This window comes from Epinephelus lanceolatus, chromosome 5 (genome assembly GCF_041903045.1).
Source record: "Epinephelus lanceolatus isolate andai-2023 chromosome 5, ASM4190304v1, whole genome shotgun sequence".
Lineage (NCBI taxonomy): Eukaryota > Metazoa > Chordata > Actinopteri > Perciformes > Serranidae > Epinephelus > Epinephelus lanceolatus.
In genome coordinates, this window is record NC_135738.1 from 16,777,376 (window position 1) to 16,791,257 (window position 13,882).

Consider the following 13,882-nt stretch of genomic DNA (forward strand, 5'->3'; position numbering starts at 1 on the left):
GAAGTGGAACCCCTTCATACTGGTCTTCTCAGCTATGATACGAGCACACACCGCCGTGACCCTGTTTCCGATGACTTTCCTACTTAATGTCACATTACTCTAACAGGACACAGCACCTATGGGAGGATGAGGCCTAGATTTGATTTCTCCTGGGTTTTGTGCAAAGATCATTGTGACAAATTGCTTTCGAATTTTTAATCTCGTGGCAAAGTGACAGCAAAACATGCCTCCACCGTGTTCCCAGCTGTATGGCTCAGAACACAGGCAAATGAGCTCTGTCCAATGCAAATTAACATGCAATGAGTGTTGTTTTAAAGCACTCTGTTGTTGAGCCTCTTCAATAGGTCATCCGTTGATGATTCAGGTTTCCAGTAATTTCATTGTAATGTGGAGAACCATTTTGTATCTTAGATCATTCTGCAGAATTGTATGCACGTCATGATGCTTTGGAGTACTGTAGGTGGGCTCATAGGTGGGCCTGGAGCAGAGTCACAGGCAGTGTTTGCAGGTTTATCAGTGGTAGATTGGCTTCAGTCTGAAATTGTGAAGAGCCGGGGCTGTACTGTAACCTGTCCTTATTTAACATGCTGACTTCTATGTGCGCTTATATTCTAGCAGGCTATCTTTATCCCTATCCACTCCAGAATAATAATGACAGGGGCTTGTCAGCTCTCTACCTGTCACCCTCTGGTTTATCATCAGCCAGCTCATGGAGGGACAGTGACATGTACGTCCCTACAAGAGCTGAATACAGAATGGTTGCAGTATTAACCTGTGTATGTACAGGTGCTCGGTGATGATAAGCAGAGTGTTTCATGTTAAAAATACTTATGAAGGGGAGAGTTTTTAGGATATCGAGCTTGACAAACCCCCTTTGCAGGAGTGTGCCTTTCCTTGGCCTTTATTTGGAGCAGTTCACTGATTCATACATGCCAACATGCACAGGAGCGTGCCACAAAACCAGGACTTGTGGATGAGATCTTGTGGCAACTGTGTCGATGTTTCCTCTAATTTCCCCCAATCTGACAGTGGGAATAAATCATCCATGTCCAATTTGCTGAAGTTTTCCTAATATGGGTGTCAATTAGTGAAAGAGTGCTACTGTGGCCACAGCTTTACAGCCTGCAAACTGGGCTGCCGCAGGCAGCACAATGCATTAGCGCACGATGAGCTGTCAGAGAGGATTATTTCAGCCACGCCAGTCAGCGAAGGGGGTGGGCGCCGCTCTGCTGCACTAAACCGAGGAGAAAGAGTGGGCGGGAGACAGAGAAAGGGAGAGAAACACGTAGAGGAAAGAGGGAAAGAGAAGAAAGTGTCCATTACACCGGGTGGATTTTTCCAGAGCACCGATGTTGGAACACTCTTCTGAGCTGGCCCTGGTGCAGAGTTTGTATGCCAACAGCATGCGCTGTCCCCCCTCTGCGGCCGGGATCTCTGTCAGGAATGAGGACCTGCCTATGAGGTACGTTGGGGTTGGCCCCTCATTCAAATCTGGGCTAGCTTTTGTGGAGCAGCCCGTATTTGGACTGCTTCTTTGTCTGGGCTGAATATTGTCATAGGATGTATTGTTTCCAGTTGAGGCGTTCTCTCATGCTGTGACTGTGTGACTGTGGGCAGGGTGGTGTTCCTCTGGTGTCCCAATATGTTTTTTTTCCCTCTAGGATCCCAGAAACCATGTATTTGAATCTAATTAATTTGGCCTTTCATTTCAATACCATCTTCCCAAGACTGAAATGATTCAATCAGGAGGTGGTGGATTAGTTTTAAATTGTGTCAGAATAGAAAAATCAATACCTTATAGCATTCTCACATCATTACCTTCATTCTCTCTGCAAAGTTCCACACTGGCTCAGATACTTGCATGAACTACAAATAAAGAGAGGAGAATCTGTCAGTGATGCAGGTGTTTGTCTCTGAAATGAAAAAGGACAAACCCGTGTGATAAGATAGGCCTTTCTACTGAGACCAGCCCAGGACTTACTGTACTCCCTCAGTAAAACACCACAAAAGATATCAATTATCTTTAAAAGAACAAAACGACATTTACATCCATCTTGGAATTTGCATAAATTTAGAGGAACTGGAACCTGATAAGACGCTGTTATCTTGTGTGCTCGGTACATCTTGACCCAGCAGATTTCCTCTGGAGAGAAAGCATGATAAAATGAAGTTCTCTCTCCATTTTGAGAGCCTTTTGGTTGGTCGCCATTCTGCAAACGCTCTCATGAAAGGCAGAGCTGATGATAAAAAAAAAAAAAGTGTGCCTCCAAGTTGGAGGCGACGTGCTCAAAAAGACATGATGTGGCCCATTTGGGATTGAAGCTGGCCTATTTTTAAACTGTGCAGTTTGTCACGAAGGGGTACAAATTTAAATGCTGGATGATGATGATGATGATGATGATGATGGGTGAGACAAGCATGAGGGGAAAACATTTGATGTAAACAACAAAAGCATGGTACGTGTGGAGGATTATGGTGGGATTACAGTAGTAATAATCTGAGATTAAGAAAAGGAGGCTCGTATTAGAAGGTGCTAACAACTAGGCATCAGCCTCTAGAATCCACGCCAACTAACATCTCTAAGAAAAGACAAGGAGAAGCATAAACTGATGGCATTGTGAACTGTACGGACAAACTGTGCCGTATATTTTACATACCCTCGAGAGAAACAGGAGCCGCTCTCCATAAGAATCCTGCTCCTTTTCTAACAAATCTATTCAATAAGATCCCCTGAGATCTAATTGAGTCAAAGGAAATATGTGGATGCTGCAGATGGGATGACATTATTGTATTTTTCCTCCATTTTAATGAAACCTGATTCTCCAGAGAGGTTTAGACTAGCTTTTTATAGCAGCCCCTCGAGCTTAATGGTAATGCATGTTGCATAGTGGGCTCGTCTGCATGTATGGCAAAATAGGTCGCATATCTCATTATGCATACAAACCTCTTTTAGGCACTGTTTAATAGAGCATACTCTGCACTGGTGCCAAGTTGCCTTGAAATTGCTATGGATACAAGGATTAAATCAGATTTCATGAATGGGATGTTTCTTAACACTCGCTATGAATAATATTTTTGGATTGCGCAGCTGCTGGAGCAATTATGACTGATTTGACAATTAGCATAGCCCCCCCTGACTCTCTGCTATGGCAAACACTTGACAACGCCCCCCCCCCCACACCTTTCCCCACCAAGTGTAGAGGCCTCGCCCTGCAAGTCCAGCAACAAAAGAAGATAAGCTTCCCCCTCCCCCAGGGAAACAACAGCCCAGCACAAAGGGGAACCCATGACCTATGACCCTGAGTGAAGACAGCAAGGAAAAACTGCATTTTAACCACCCCACTTTTGATAAGAACAGATTTATGGACCTAACTGCATTGTAAGGCAAGCTGGAAACAGCCTTGTGTATTTGTGTAATCCAATTTAAAAGAAAAGCAGGTGCCTCATTTGGAGTCCTGAGAAAATATGGAAACAAGAGCAGCATTATTAATCTTGATGATAGTAACCTGGTTGCTATATTTAAAGATTCACAGACCTACCAATGGAGCTAATGAGGATCTGACTCTTCTAAATGTGCCATTTGCGTGTGAGAGTGCTGCAGAATCAGTCATTATAAAAAATATAATGGTGATGCCACAGGAGCTGCACCATCACAAACTACAAATAGGTCACTAAACTCTGTATATGACACCACGTGCCAGTCCCTATAGAGGCATTACAGTGATTTTACATCGGGGCAGAGGCGCTGTGAGGCTCGCTGAGCAGCAGCAGCAGCAGCAGCAGCAGAAGGCAGCATGGTTTCAGACTTTTGTTGAAAAGGCCACGCCTCTGGTTTGCTGCAGCTCGGTGTGCAGTGTGACAGCGGGCTCGCCTGAATTTATTTCAGTCGGGGACGCGAGAGAAATTAGGAGGAAGAAGCGAGGCGGATACCGGTGCCCTCTCTCTCATGCAGTTTTGAAGAAGACGCCCCCTCCCTGCACCTGTTCTGCTTCGTCTTGTCGCCCGTCTCGCAGGAGTTGAGCCTCTTGCGAGTGAGCGGACGTCTCATTGTTAGATAGACGTTGTTTTGAGCATGACTTCGGCGTACAACCTGGATTTCCACCCTCTCACCGAAAGTCGGTTAATGACTTCGAGCGACACAATGTAAGTAATCCAACTATCGATCTGCGTCGCGTTCACGTCTCCCTTTGTTAGCAGCGCAAACATTTACGAGTGTTTTAAGCGGAAAAACAACACAGTTCAAGGCGAGTTGGGAGTTAGCTACCGTTAGCTTAACTGCCAACGGGGATGCTAACGTTGCTAGCCAAACGAGCAGTGGACCGTACGCTCACCTGGAGTTGAAGTAGTTTGTCTAACTTGGCTAATAACGGAACTAACCTCAAAAGAAGTCGGTTAAGTAGATATTAACCGACTCTTAACTACAGCTGAGCACACACAATCGAGGCTAATACATATTACTCGGAGGGACAGGGGGGAAACGCAGTTTGCTAGCCTCGGTGTCGGATACGAGGCGCGCTACAATAGTCAAGTGACATGTGCCTCGGGAGATCACAGGTTTCGGTATCGGACCAGAAAAACAGCATCGATTAGCTTTTAAAACAACAACTCAGCATGTCTGTTTGTGTTACTTGTACAAACAGCATCACCGTATTGTTTGGCGGTTTAGTCAGTTGAACAAGTTTACGTTGACGTGTGCTTAATCGAAACGGTAAGTTAGGTGTTAAAACAGACAAGTGTGAACGGGTTTAAAGGAAGTGCTCCGAATAGAGTCACCGTGTCTATTTCGTGTATAGCTAGCTATTTATATGTTTAGTTGCCGACCAAAGACCGAGTTGTTTTTCAGTTTTATTGGCTAAAGCTCAACAGCAGTAGTGAAGCTTGTTTGTAGGCAGCACACGGGCTATTAGCTCTGCTCGCCTGGCGCACTCCCAGTCCCTCCCTGTCTCTGTGTTAGCCATGCTAGCTAACATCGCTAGCTGCACCTCCTGTGTGCTGTGGTACCCCCGTCCATGTTGAATATACAAGTGCTTACCCAACGGCAGAAAACACGTGGTTTGCTACATTATTGAGCCATTAATGGAAATCTTGTAACAGGGCATATACACAAGGGAGAGGAGACACTCACCGAGCACAGAGGTCCATATAATAACTCTGTCCTGTCGACATAACGCCGGCTAATCCTGTTTGACAAAAACATTTCCAAAACCACAGCCTGCTTTTACAAGACTGTTTAAAATTTAAATGTTTGCACTTTCAGGAGTGCCATCTTTATGTTGCAGTCAAACGGGCCTGGTCCTTTATGATTTCATGGTCTTGCACTAAAGGAAATGTCACAATCAAGCTGTTTTTTTTTTTGTTTCAGTATTTCCCCAAACTATTTTTTAGTTGATATGTCAGTAAGTTGTGTCAGTATGGTTGACATGAATGAGTAAAACTACTGTGATTACTAGTCAAAATGACAAGTAGTGTTTTGATAATTGATTTATTATAATTTTGCAGTCAAAAATACCCAACAGTACCTAGTTTCAACTTCCCAAATGTGAGGATTTTCTGCATTTCTTTGTCTAATGCAACAGTCAGCTGTACATCTTTTAGGTTTATGAATGTTAGTGCTGCAAAACAAGCAACTGAAGATGTATTCTTGGGCAAAAGGAAAATGATGGATGCCTTTTACCATATTTAACAGTTTAACAATTAATTGAGAAAATAAATGGCATATCAGTTGTTCATGAAAATAATTTGTCGCAGCCCAACCTTCTTATGATAATCCTAAATTAAAAACGCTTGGGGAAATTAGTGGGTGTTTATAAATAATGGATGGACTGATTTTTACAATATTTCACACTTTCACAGGATATTTTTTGGAGAATATTTCACATGTTGTATGTGGAGATAGTGAGGTGGTGATTAGATCTTGTCCCAGCTGCATTTGATTGATTTATCCCCATGATTGTTGACAGTGAGAGTGACAACGAGAGCTTAAGTGAGATCCTTTGGCAGCCAACACAGCCATAGTGCTATGTCAGTAAGCTAAGCGCCACAGTGATCCCTTTTGTTGCGGCGGGGGAGCTGTTGATCTGTGCAAAGTGTAGGATCTTGGCAGAGGGTCTGATGGGGGGGCTGCCCAGGCCAGCTGTTCTGCTCACTGTGAGGGTGGCAGCGGCGGTGGGAGAGTGCCATGCAGCCAGATGTTGAAGGCCAAGAGTAGGGGGGCTCTGATCTGGCCTGTCACCTGTTTCTCTGCTCCTGCTGCGAGCTTGGCGCTGCAATAATTACATGACTGGCTGTCCTGGAGCTGCATGCACCGCCTTGGAACACTCATAATCACGTACTGTATGTGGGGCGGTGTGATCGAAGGTTGAGCAAATTCCTCTGCAAGCCTCGCAAACAACAGATATTGCGGGACAGGGTTGCATAAGACCAGATGCACCCACCATGTCCATGAAATTGACAGTACTGAGCCGCTGTTTAGTTATTAACAAAGTACATTGCAGGGATGTTAAATCAGCAAAATAAGAAATGGGATGTCTGAGCTTGTGATTCTAAAATTGGATATCAATTAGCGCCTTTGACCTAGAAGTCAGTGTCTGCGGTTCACATGAAGTCGGATGAAAAAGCACTGCTTGAGTGGACAAGTCAAGAGTAGCAGTAATGGATTAGATTGAGGGGATGTGACAACAAGAGAAGCTCTCTTCTGGATTGACGGCTTTGTGGGGGCAGAAAGCTTCTGTGCACAGTTGTAGGCTGTGTTGGAAATCAATAATTATTTAGGCTACTATAAAGTATAAATGTACGCCTTTTTTATTTTAGTGTCCAAACCCAGAGCGGGAATTTTATGCATAACATGTTGACCTCAAAAATGACTGCAATGGAATGAAAAAACAGCATCCATAGTGTGTACAGTGCTCGCTGCTTAGAGTTACACAATTTACTGTGTCAAGTGACACAAAATGATGTTTATAAAAGTGTTTGCAACCTCATTTTACTGACTTTGCTTGCTCACTATAGTGTTAAGTATTGAGTGCCTACAATGTAGATGGTATATTAAGATGGACTCCATGACAGCTCCCCAAAAGTAAAGCCGAAACATCCCAGGTGGCTGGCTGCAGTATCGGTCATCTATGTAAGCAGACGGGACATGGACCACACTAAAAAGTCAATAGTAAAAGGCAGATAATTCTCCCCCAAAGATGGTTTCTGACATTTTAGGTAGTTCTTATCACACTGATGTAAGTTCAAGTGTTTGTTTATCTGGTAAGTCAGGCTTTAATTAGTTATTTGAAGCTATAAAAGGGGATTTGACACCATGATGATGGCTAAATGTGCTTATGATCAATGGCGCTGCTCGGTTGGATGGTAGAATACGTGGGAACTTAATACTGCAGAGATCACCACTGCAAACTTTGGCTCCAAATGATGTCGCTAGTGCTATCACTAGGATGTATCCTGGATATTTGGCTTCATTTTTGTACAGTGGGAGGAAGAAGAGGCACGTTGTTAATTTTTATATGCAGTCTATGGTCTATAATATAGGAAGTAGTGAACAAGGGAGTGATTTTGAATGTTCCCATCACTTAAAATTCTGCAGTATTTGTAAGCATAAGCTGAAAGCAAAAAACTGCATGTTAAGTAAGGGGAGTTTGTATTAATTAAAGATGTTCTGTTTCTCATCACGGGTTAGATTAATGGATGACTGAGTAAGTCAGGGCAGTAAGCACACTCTGTCAAAGTAATCAAGTATAATTGCTGCTTTTAGTGGGTTATTTGTCTCTTCATTTGAGATGCATTGGTGAGGCTGCTGCCTGTTCCAGTGAGCTCCACCTGAAGACTTAAATTCATGCTCCACCTGACGCTGACAGAGGTGTGAGCAGAGTTTATTTTGTCGGATGTGTGACTGTTTGCTCACACGAGCTTACGCTTTAGCAGCGTCATCCATAACCGCCAGGGACGCTTGGTGTGATTATGGAGCTAATGGGGCGGGCCTTGTCATCAGATGCTGGCCGTCTGTTAACATGCGGCCCATTCAGAGGCTGATTGAACATGTCTGTCTTCATCAGGGGAAATGCAACAATGAAATCAGGCCATATTGAGCTGAATTGGAGTTAATGCCAGGAGGAAAATATCTTAATAACTAATCATCATAACCACAATGTGCTGATTAGGGTCGACCACTTGGTATGGAAATCAAACAGCACGCAGCCCTCCTGTTTCTGTTTTCTGGCCTCAAGCAACATCTATCCTTGGTCTTCATTTGTTCTTTCAAACCTGGGCCATGAGTCTGAGTATTTCTTCCTCAGGGGTCCTACAGCAAATATTATGTAAATCCTTCTGCTGTTTTCTGTGACCAGTTTTTAAGTTACAACTCCAAGCCCGTCAGGAGGATATATTTATGCCAAGCTTGTGAAACCCTATTCAACCTGTCAAAGAATATTCTGCCTCTTTTTGTTGGAGTGGAGCAAATAGATGGAGCTAGAAGAGGGAGCCTTCATGTTCTGCTTGACAGCTGTCAAAGATATTACCAAGGCATTAGAGGCATTCTGTGTCTCGTTGAATCAGCTTATAAGGCCACTGGTTTCCTGAAAGAAAAAACAACTCATGATTTTTTTGAGGGCATTACTAGCAAACAGCTGTTTCAGTCGACTGATTTTCCTCTTTTCTCAGAAGCATTACGTGTGTCCATGTGATCTTTGACTATTTTCTATCCCCAATATAGCATGACAGCAATGTGCTTTCCAAAACAGCCCAAGGCACCAGAGTTTTAGTATATTACTCAAAACGGGAAGAGACTCAGAATTATGTGTAACACTGCCCCAACAAGACTTGTTTGCTCAATATTTTAATTAAAGCAACATAGTCATAGTTTAATTGACATTGCACCAAATAGCATTAATAATTAATAATCAGTAATGATAAAAATCCAATTATAGCATTGGATTCTAATGTAGTGACCACAGATTTTGCTTTCCATCAGCAGTGGTGACAAAACAAAATCATGTGGCATGTGTTTCTGCTGTGACCCCTGATGGTTTAGGGATGAGTAATGTCCAAACACATAACGCTGAGCTTTCAAAATCTTGTGTATTACCAGGCAAATTGGCTGGCTTTCTAATATGGGCACAGCAAAGGTGTCGCTGGCATTCTTGGCCGGTCAGAGCTCACCAACAGGACAGACACATGGTCCAAATAAATCACCTGTTTTTATGGGTGGTGCAGCAGTAAGCATGCAACTGTCGCTGCTCTGAATGACTCGTCAGCTGCTGCAGGGCGTCTCGGAGCTCGATGAGCTGCCACATCGCAGGGCTGTTTTCTTTTTGTGGAAGCTCAGCGAAAGACTTCATTATTCCTGTCTGGGAGTACTCTGCTGGAGCAAAGATGGGCAGTTAGGACGGTTTCAGATATAGTATTTTTGAGTCAGTACCTTTATCAGTGCCAACATTTGTTCTATGTCTGTTTTTGCTTTTTATATAATATTAAATTTAAATTAGAGGCGAATGATACGATCACTGAGGGGGGAAAAGTGAATTAGATGTTCAAGCAGATGACAGTCTGTCAGCAGTCAGTTTAAGAAAATGTCATGAGTGTAGTGCAGGCTTTATGTCCAAAAAGTAAAAGGCTTGGTTCACTCAGGTAATAAACATTTTCCTATTCCTAGTGGTATAAAGCCACGCAAATAGCATTGGTTATATTTGTTCAGGTTTTGAAGCACACTAATGCACTGTCTGTCTTGAGATTTTTGGTCTTACCTCAATACAACAGACAAATGAAATTTAATTCATGCTGCTTTAATCTTTGGGAATTTTTTTTAATAAAGTACCAACAGCAATTTGCCTTTGCTGAAACAATGTCCTGCTTACCCTGACCTCACTGAACCTGTTGTGAATATTTTTCATTGAAACAAATTTATCCTAAGAGAGAAAAATATATAATTCCTGTGAAAACTGAGTTGTTTAGGGTGGATCCCAGCAGCTTTGTATTGACATAATGTCACTGCTGTATTGACACAACATTATGCAGCTTTAAAGGCTTTACAGTGTCGTTCCACTGATAGATACTCCTTAGTGTCAGCAGGTGTCACTTAAAACTGATATGCTACTGGCAGATACTGATCCTTGTGGGCAGCTGTCACCTCCTGGTGGCTAAGCTAACAGGGCTAGCCATAGATAATTAGAAGCCCTTTAGAAAGGAATGGTTCAACATTTTGGGAAATGCGTTTATTTGATGAGGAGCTGGACTGTTTCTTGGCCTGTGTTTTAGAGGTGTGATAGAGTTTTTTTTAACTGCCTGTTTGTGTGAGCTTCATATTTCCCTTACAGATAATACAAGTGGTATCAGTACTTGCATCTAAAGCAGCATTCATACTTCTGTGTAAATGCCTACCCACTGTAGCCTGATATGTGCCTCCCCAAAAATGTAATCACACCTTGTTGCGAGTCAGACCTACCCCTGTATATTTCTGTAAGCTTAAAAACATTTATTTCAGTGGAAATTAAGCTTTTATTTACTTGTATTTCGCAGATAAAAACAGGAAATTGTGAAGACGATAAAGCCCCCTCAAAATAGAGCACAGTGTTTCCGCTACATTCATTTAGCAGCGGCATGTCGCCGCTGCTAAATTATTGCCGCTGCTGCTGCTCCTTCAAAACATTTTTGCAAATGCACCACCACTCTGAGACATCTGTGCACTTGGACAGCGCAGCAGCCAGTATAGTGAGGAGAGCAGTGGTGAGGGGAGTGGGGGAAGGCTCCTATTTAGGGATGCACCAAATATATTCGGCCGAATATTGCAAAAAAAACACACATTCGGTATTCAGTGGAATAAGTGAAAAGCAAGGCCGAATAATAGCGGCGTGTTTTGATAACGCAATCAAACAGCGTGCGGTGACGGACAGAGTAAAATGTCGGCAGTGTGGCGATAAGCAGTAACGGCGAATCCCGCTGGTTGTGGGTTGAACGGGGGTCACAGACACGGACAGGAATACGTATTCCTGTCAAATACGGCGGCGCATTATAACGGCTTACTGGCGAAGAAGTCCGGCTCCAGGTGAATAACTTGTTGTCATGACTGCCCAAAAGTACCTGAACAGCTGAGTCATGGCGGCACACAGTATGTGGCGTATCAGAGGAGAAACTTTAGGGACTGTTCGTTACTTATGAAGGGACTTGTCAGGGGAGGAGGGTGGCTGGTTGATTTTTATTCCATTTATTTATTTTATTTTGATCCCCCCTATGTTAATCACTTATTGATGCTGTTTTTGAAGAATGAATAAGTCAATAAGTAATTTATTCCATTGAAATATCATTTATGTATTATAGAAAAATGATTTATCTTTTTATAAATGACAAAAGGCACATCTGCCTCATTTTCGCTGTGGTATCCTGATACTACTCAGAACCATGATACTTTCACTGGTATTGTACCGTGGGTCCCAATTGAGGGATGTCTCTCACTCACAAGTATAAATGCTCACAATGGCTTAGTCTACACCACAGAGTGTACACACAACTATAAATCAGCCATAACTCTCAGCAAGAAAGAGAAGCGTATTTCCCAAAATGTCGACCGATTTGTCGAGGCTAGTGCTGCAGCACAGACACTTTTGACTTGAAATGCATCCTTAGCTTTTATAGTCACCTTCCTGTCTGTTCTTGCTCTTTCTCTCTCTTTAACAAGAGCAGTCAATACAGCTCTTAATGTGACAGTGCTTACTGTCTGTGCACTCGTCCACTTTACAGTGTAACAACACTTTGAGGCAGACAGTTTGAATCAATGCTTTTTTTATTACTGGAATAGTAAAAATGTACAATATATAGACATTGTTGCAGTAATTAAAGCTGTCATTTTTGTGTGGGTGTGTAGGAAGGCCAAAGAATGTATTATTGCAGTTACATTTCTCTTTAGCAGTCTCTTAAGCTGAGGAGACAATGCACAGCTGCAGGGGGCTGGAGCGTCTAATGAATGTTAAGGAGATGCTGTCAAAGGGAGTTGATTTTGAGCCTTGGTGTTTTTGAACGCTGTGACACAAATCCAGTTTTTTTTTCCAAGTGAGATTTGCTGTTTTCTACGGCGAGATTTCATCAAAGGGCCCTCAGCAAAATGGCGTCGGAGTGGCACTGGTAAAACTGGATAAATGGTGTCACCCACCAGTGCTGTGGCCTTAGCAGACGTAGCCTTCGATGTGTTCCAAAGCATCTCTCTGACTTGGCCCATTGTGCTGTAGAGGAACGGTGAATAGTGTTCTCCAGCATGGGCGAACAATATGTGATTGTTCCCCTGCTGTGGTGAAGAAGCTGTAGGTTACTCTCTGTACCATCGCCGAAGCGCCTGAGGAGGAGATGTACCGCAAAATCGCTGTCTGCTAACCAGCGATTCTTGTAGGTTTAGACCTCTGCAGTGCTGTTTTCCTTTAGCTGTCGGAGCTAGTGGGAGGGGGGCACTCACCCCTTTTTGGTGGAGAGAGGCTTTTGTTTCACTGGAGCTGTGTGTTTTGTTTTGTTTTTTTTGTTTTTTTTTTGGTTAACCGTTTATATGTCATCATTCGGATGTATTGACAGCCTCCAGGAAACAAAACATTCATACTGAGGTGTGGAGTTGGATTTCGGAAGAACAAGAACTGAAGTGTGATTTGTTAGCATGTCGTTTAGGTCCCTCAAGGAGTTTGGTGTTTCTGCAGAGCGGCTGGGCTCAATTTGTAAAAGATGGATGGCTCGCGTCCAAAGGTCTGTGTGTGATATTGTTTTTACATTAGTGTATCTTTTTGTCAGTCACATTTTTACAATGTTGTTTTAAGGATTTTAGTACTCTGTGTGCCAGCACATCTTTTGTACCAGTGTACACAGATTTTGTTGCCCTCCTTGATCCTCTGTGGTTCTACATTGTGTGTTTGGAGCGAGGCTTTGTGTTTAACATGATTTCTCTGCCTCAACACCCGTGGATGGCTGTTGCTCCGGCCTTATGTCTGGTTTCCAGCATCTCTACACCTGTCTGGAAATGTTCATGCTTGATTTTGTGTGTGTGAGTGAGTGAGACAAAGGTGCTGTAGTCGTAGGTACACTGGTGGGTATTGATTCTCTGTCCCTGAGGCTTGCCTCAAAGGAAAATGGCACGATTTAGTATTTCACTCAACTCCATCATTGCTCTACTACCCTATAACACCCAGATTGTTACTCGATATGTTGTTGACTATGCAATTCAGAGTTGTTGCACCATCCATTATTGTAAACAATATATTGTTTCAGCATCTGCTTCAGTGCACACGTGTTTAATGGTCACATTGCAAAGGATTTTATGGTCTATAAACCACTTGACTCGTCTGTAGTAAAGTTGAAATATACGAAAACTATCAAAGCACATTGGATTTCCATAAAGACACAAACTAAAGCCCATTAAATGAATCATGATATAGCCTGATTTCAGTGTGTGTGGGTTATTGTTTTTCACACATTCAGTCCGCCTGCATGGTGACAATGAAAAATCTATCTCCGTGCAGGCCAATTAGCAAACAAAAGTGTTGTTAAAACTGTCAAAAATAATTGATTAGAAAAGTTGTGTCAGCTATTTGGAAGTATTTAGGTTAATTTATGATAGTATGGAGCTTTATTTGTCTTTGTCTTACTAAAATCATGTAAATAGTTTCACTGATAATTATGTATATTGCCAAAATTGGTGACACCGTTGTTACTACTCTTAATGCCCACAGCCCAGAGATTCACAATTGGTTATAAAATGACATGAAACTGCCTTTCAAAGCCATATGCTTTTATTTAGCTGTCAGATGCATTACAATGTCAGTTATTTGGAACCACATGTTACTGACAACGTTTTTGACAGCGTGTGTCAGAAACAATGCAGTTTGGTGATTAAAACTGGGGTAGGCAGTTTTGT

At 42.7% G+C, this 13,882-nt stretch overlaps 1 protein-coding gene across 6 annotated transcripts in view; it reads left to right on the forward strand.

The window, feature by feature from the left end:
• The first annotated feature begins 1,243 nt into the window (after positions 1 to 1,243).
• Positions 1,244 to 13,882, forward strand: part of LOC117262026 (CUGBP Elav-like family member 2) — a 34,012-nt gene continuing 21,373 nt past the window's right edge. For 3 of the 6 annotated variants that reach the window (XM_078167776.1, XM_078167777.1, XM_078167778.1), the window contains exon 1: positions 3,880 to 4,143. In XM_078167776.1, the coding sequence (XP_078023902.1) occupies positions 4,073 to 4,143 (71 nt within the window). In that variant the 5' untranslated portion in view covers positions 3,880 to 4,072. Of the gene's footprint in view, positions 1,463 to 3,879; positions 4,144 to 13,882 lie in introns of those variants that run through there. The other 3 variants (XM_033634648.2, XM_078167779.1, XM_033634646.2) reach the window with 2 other exon arrangements.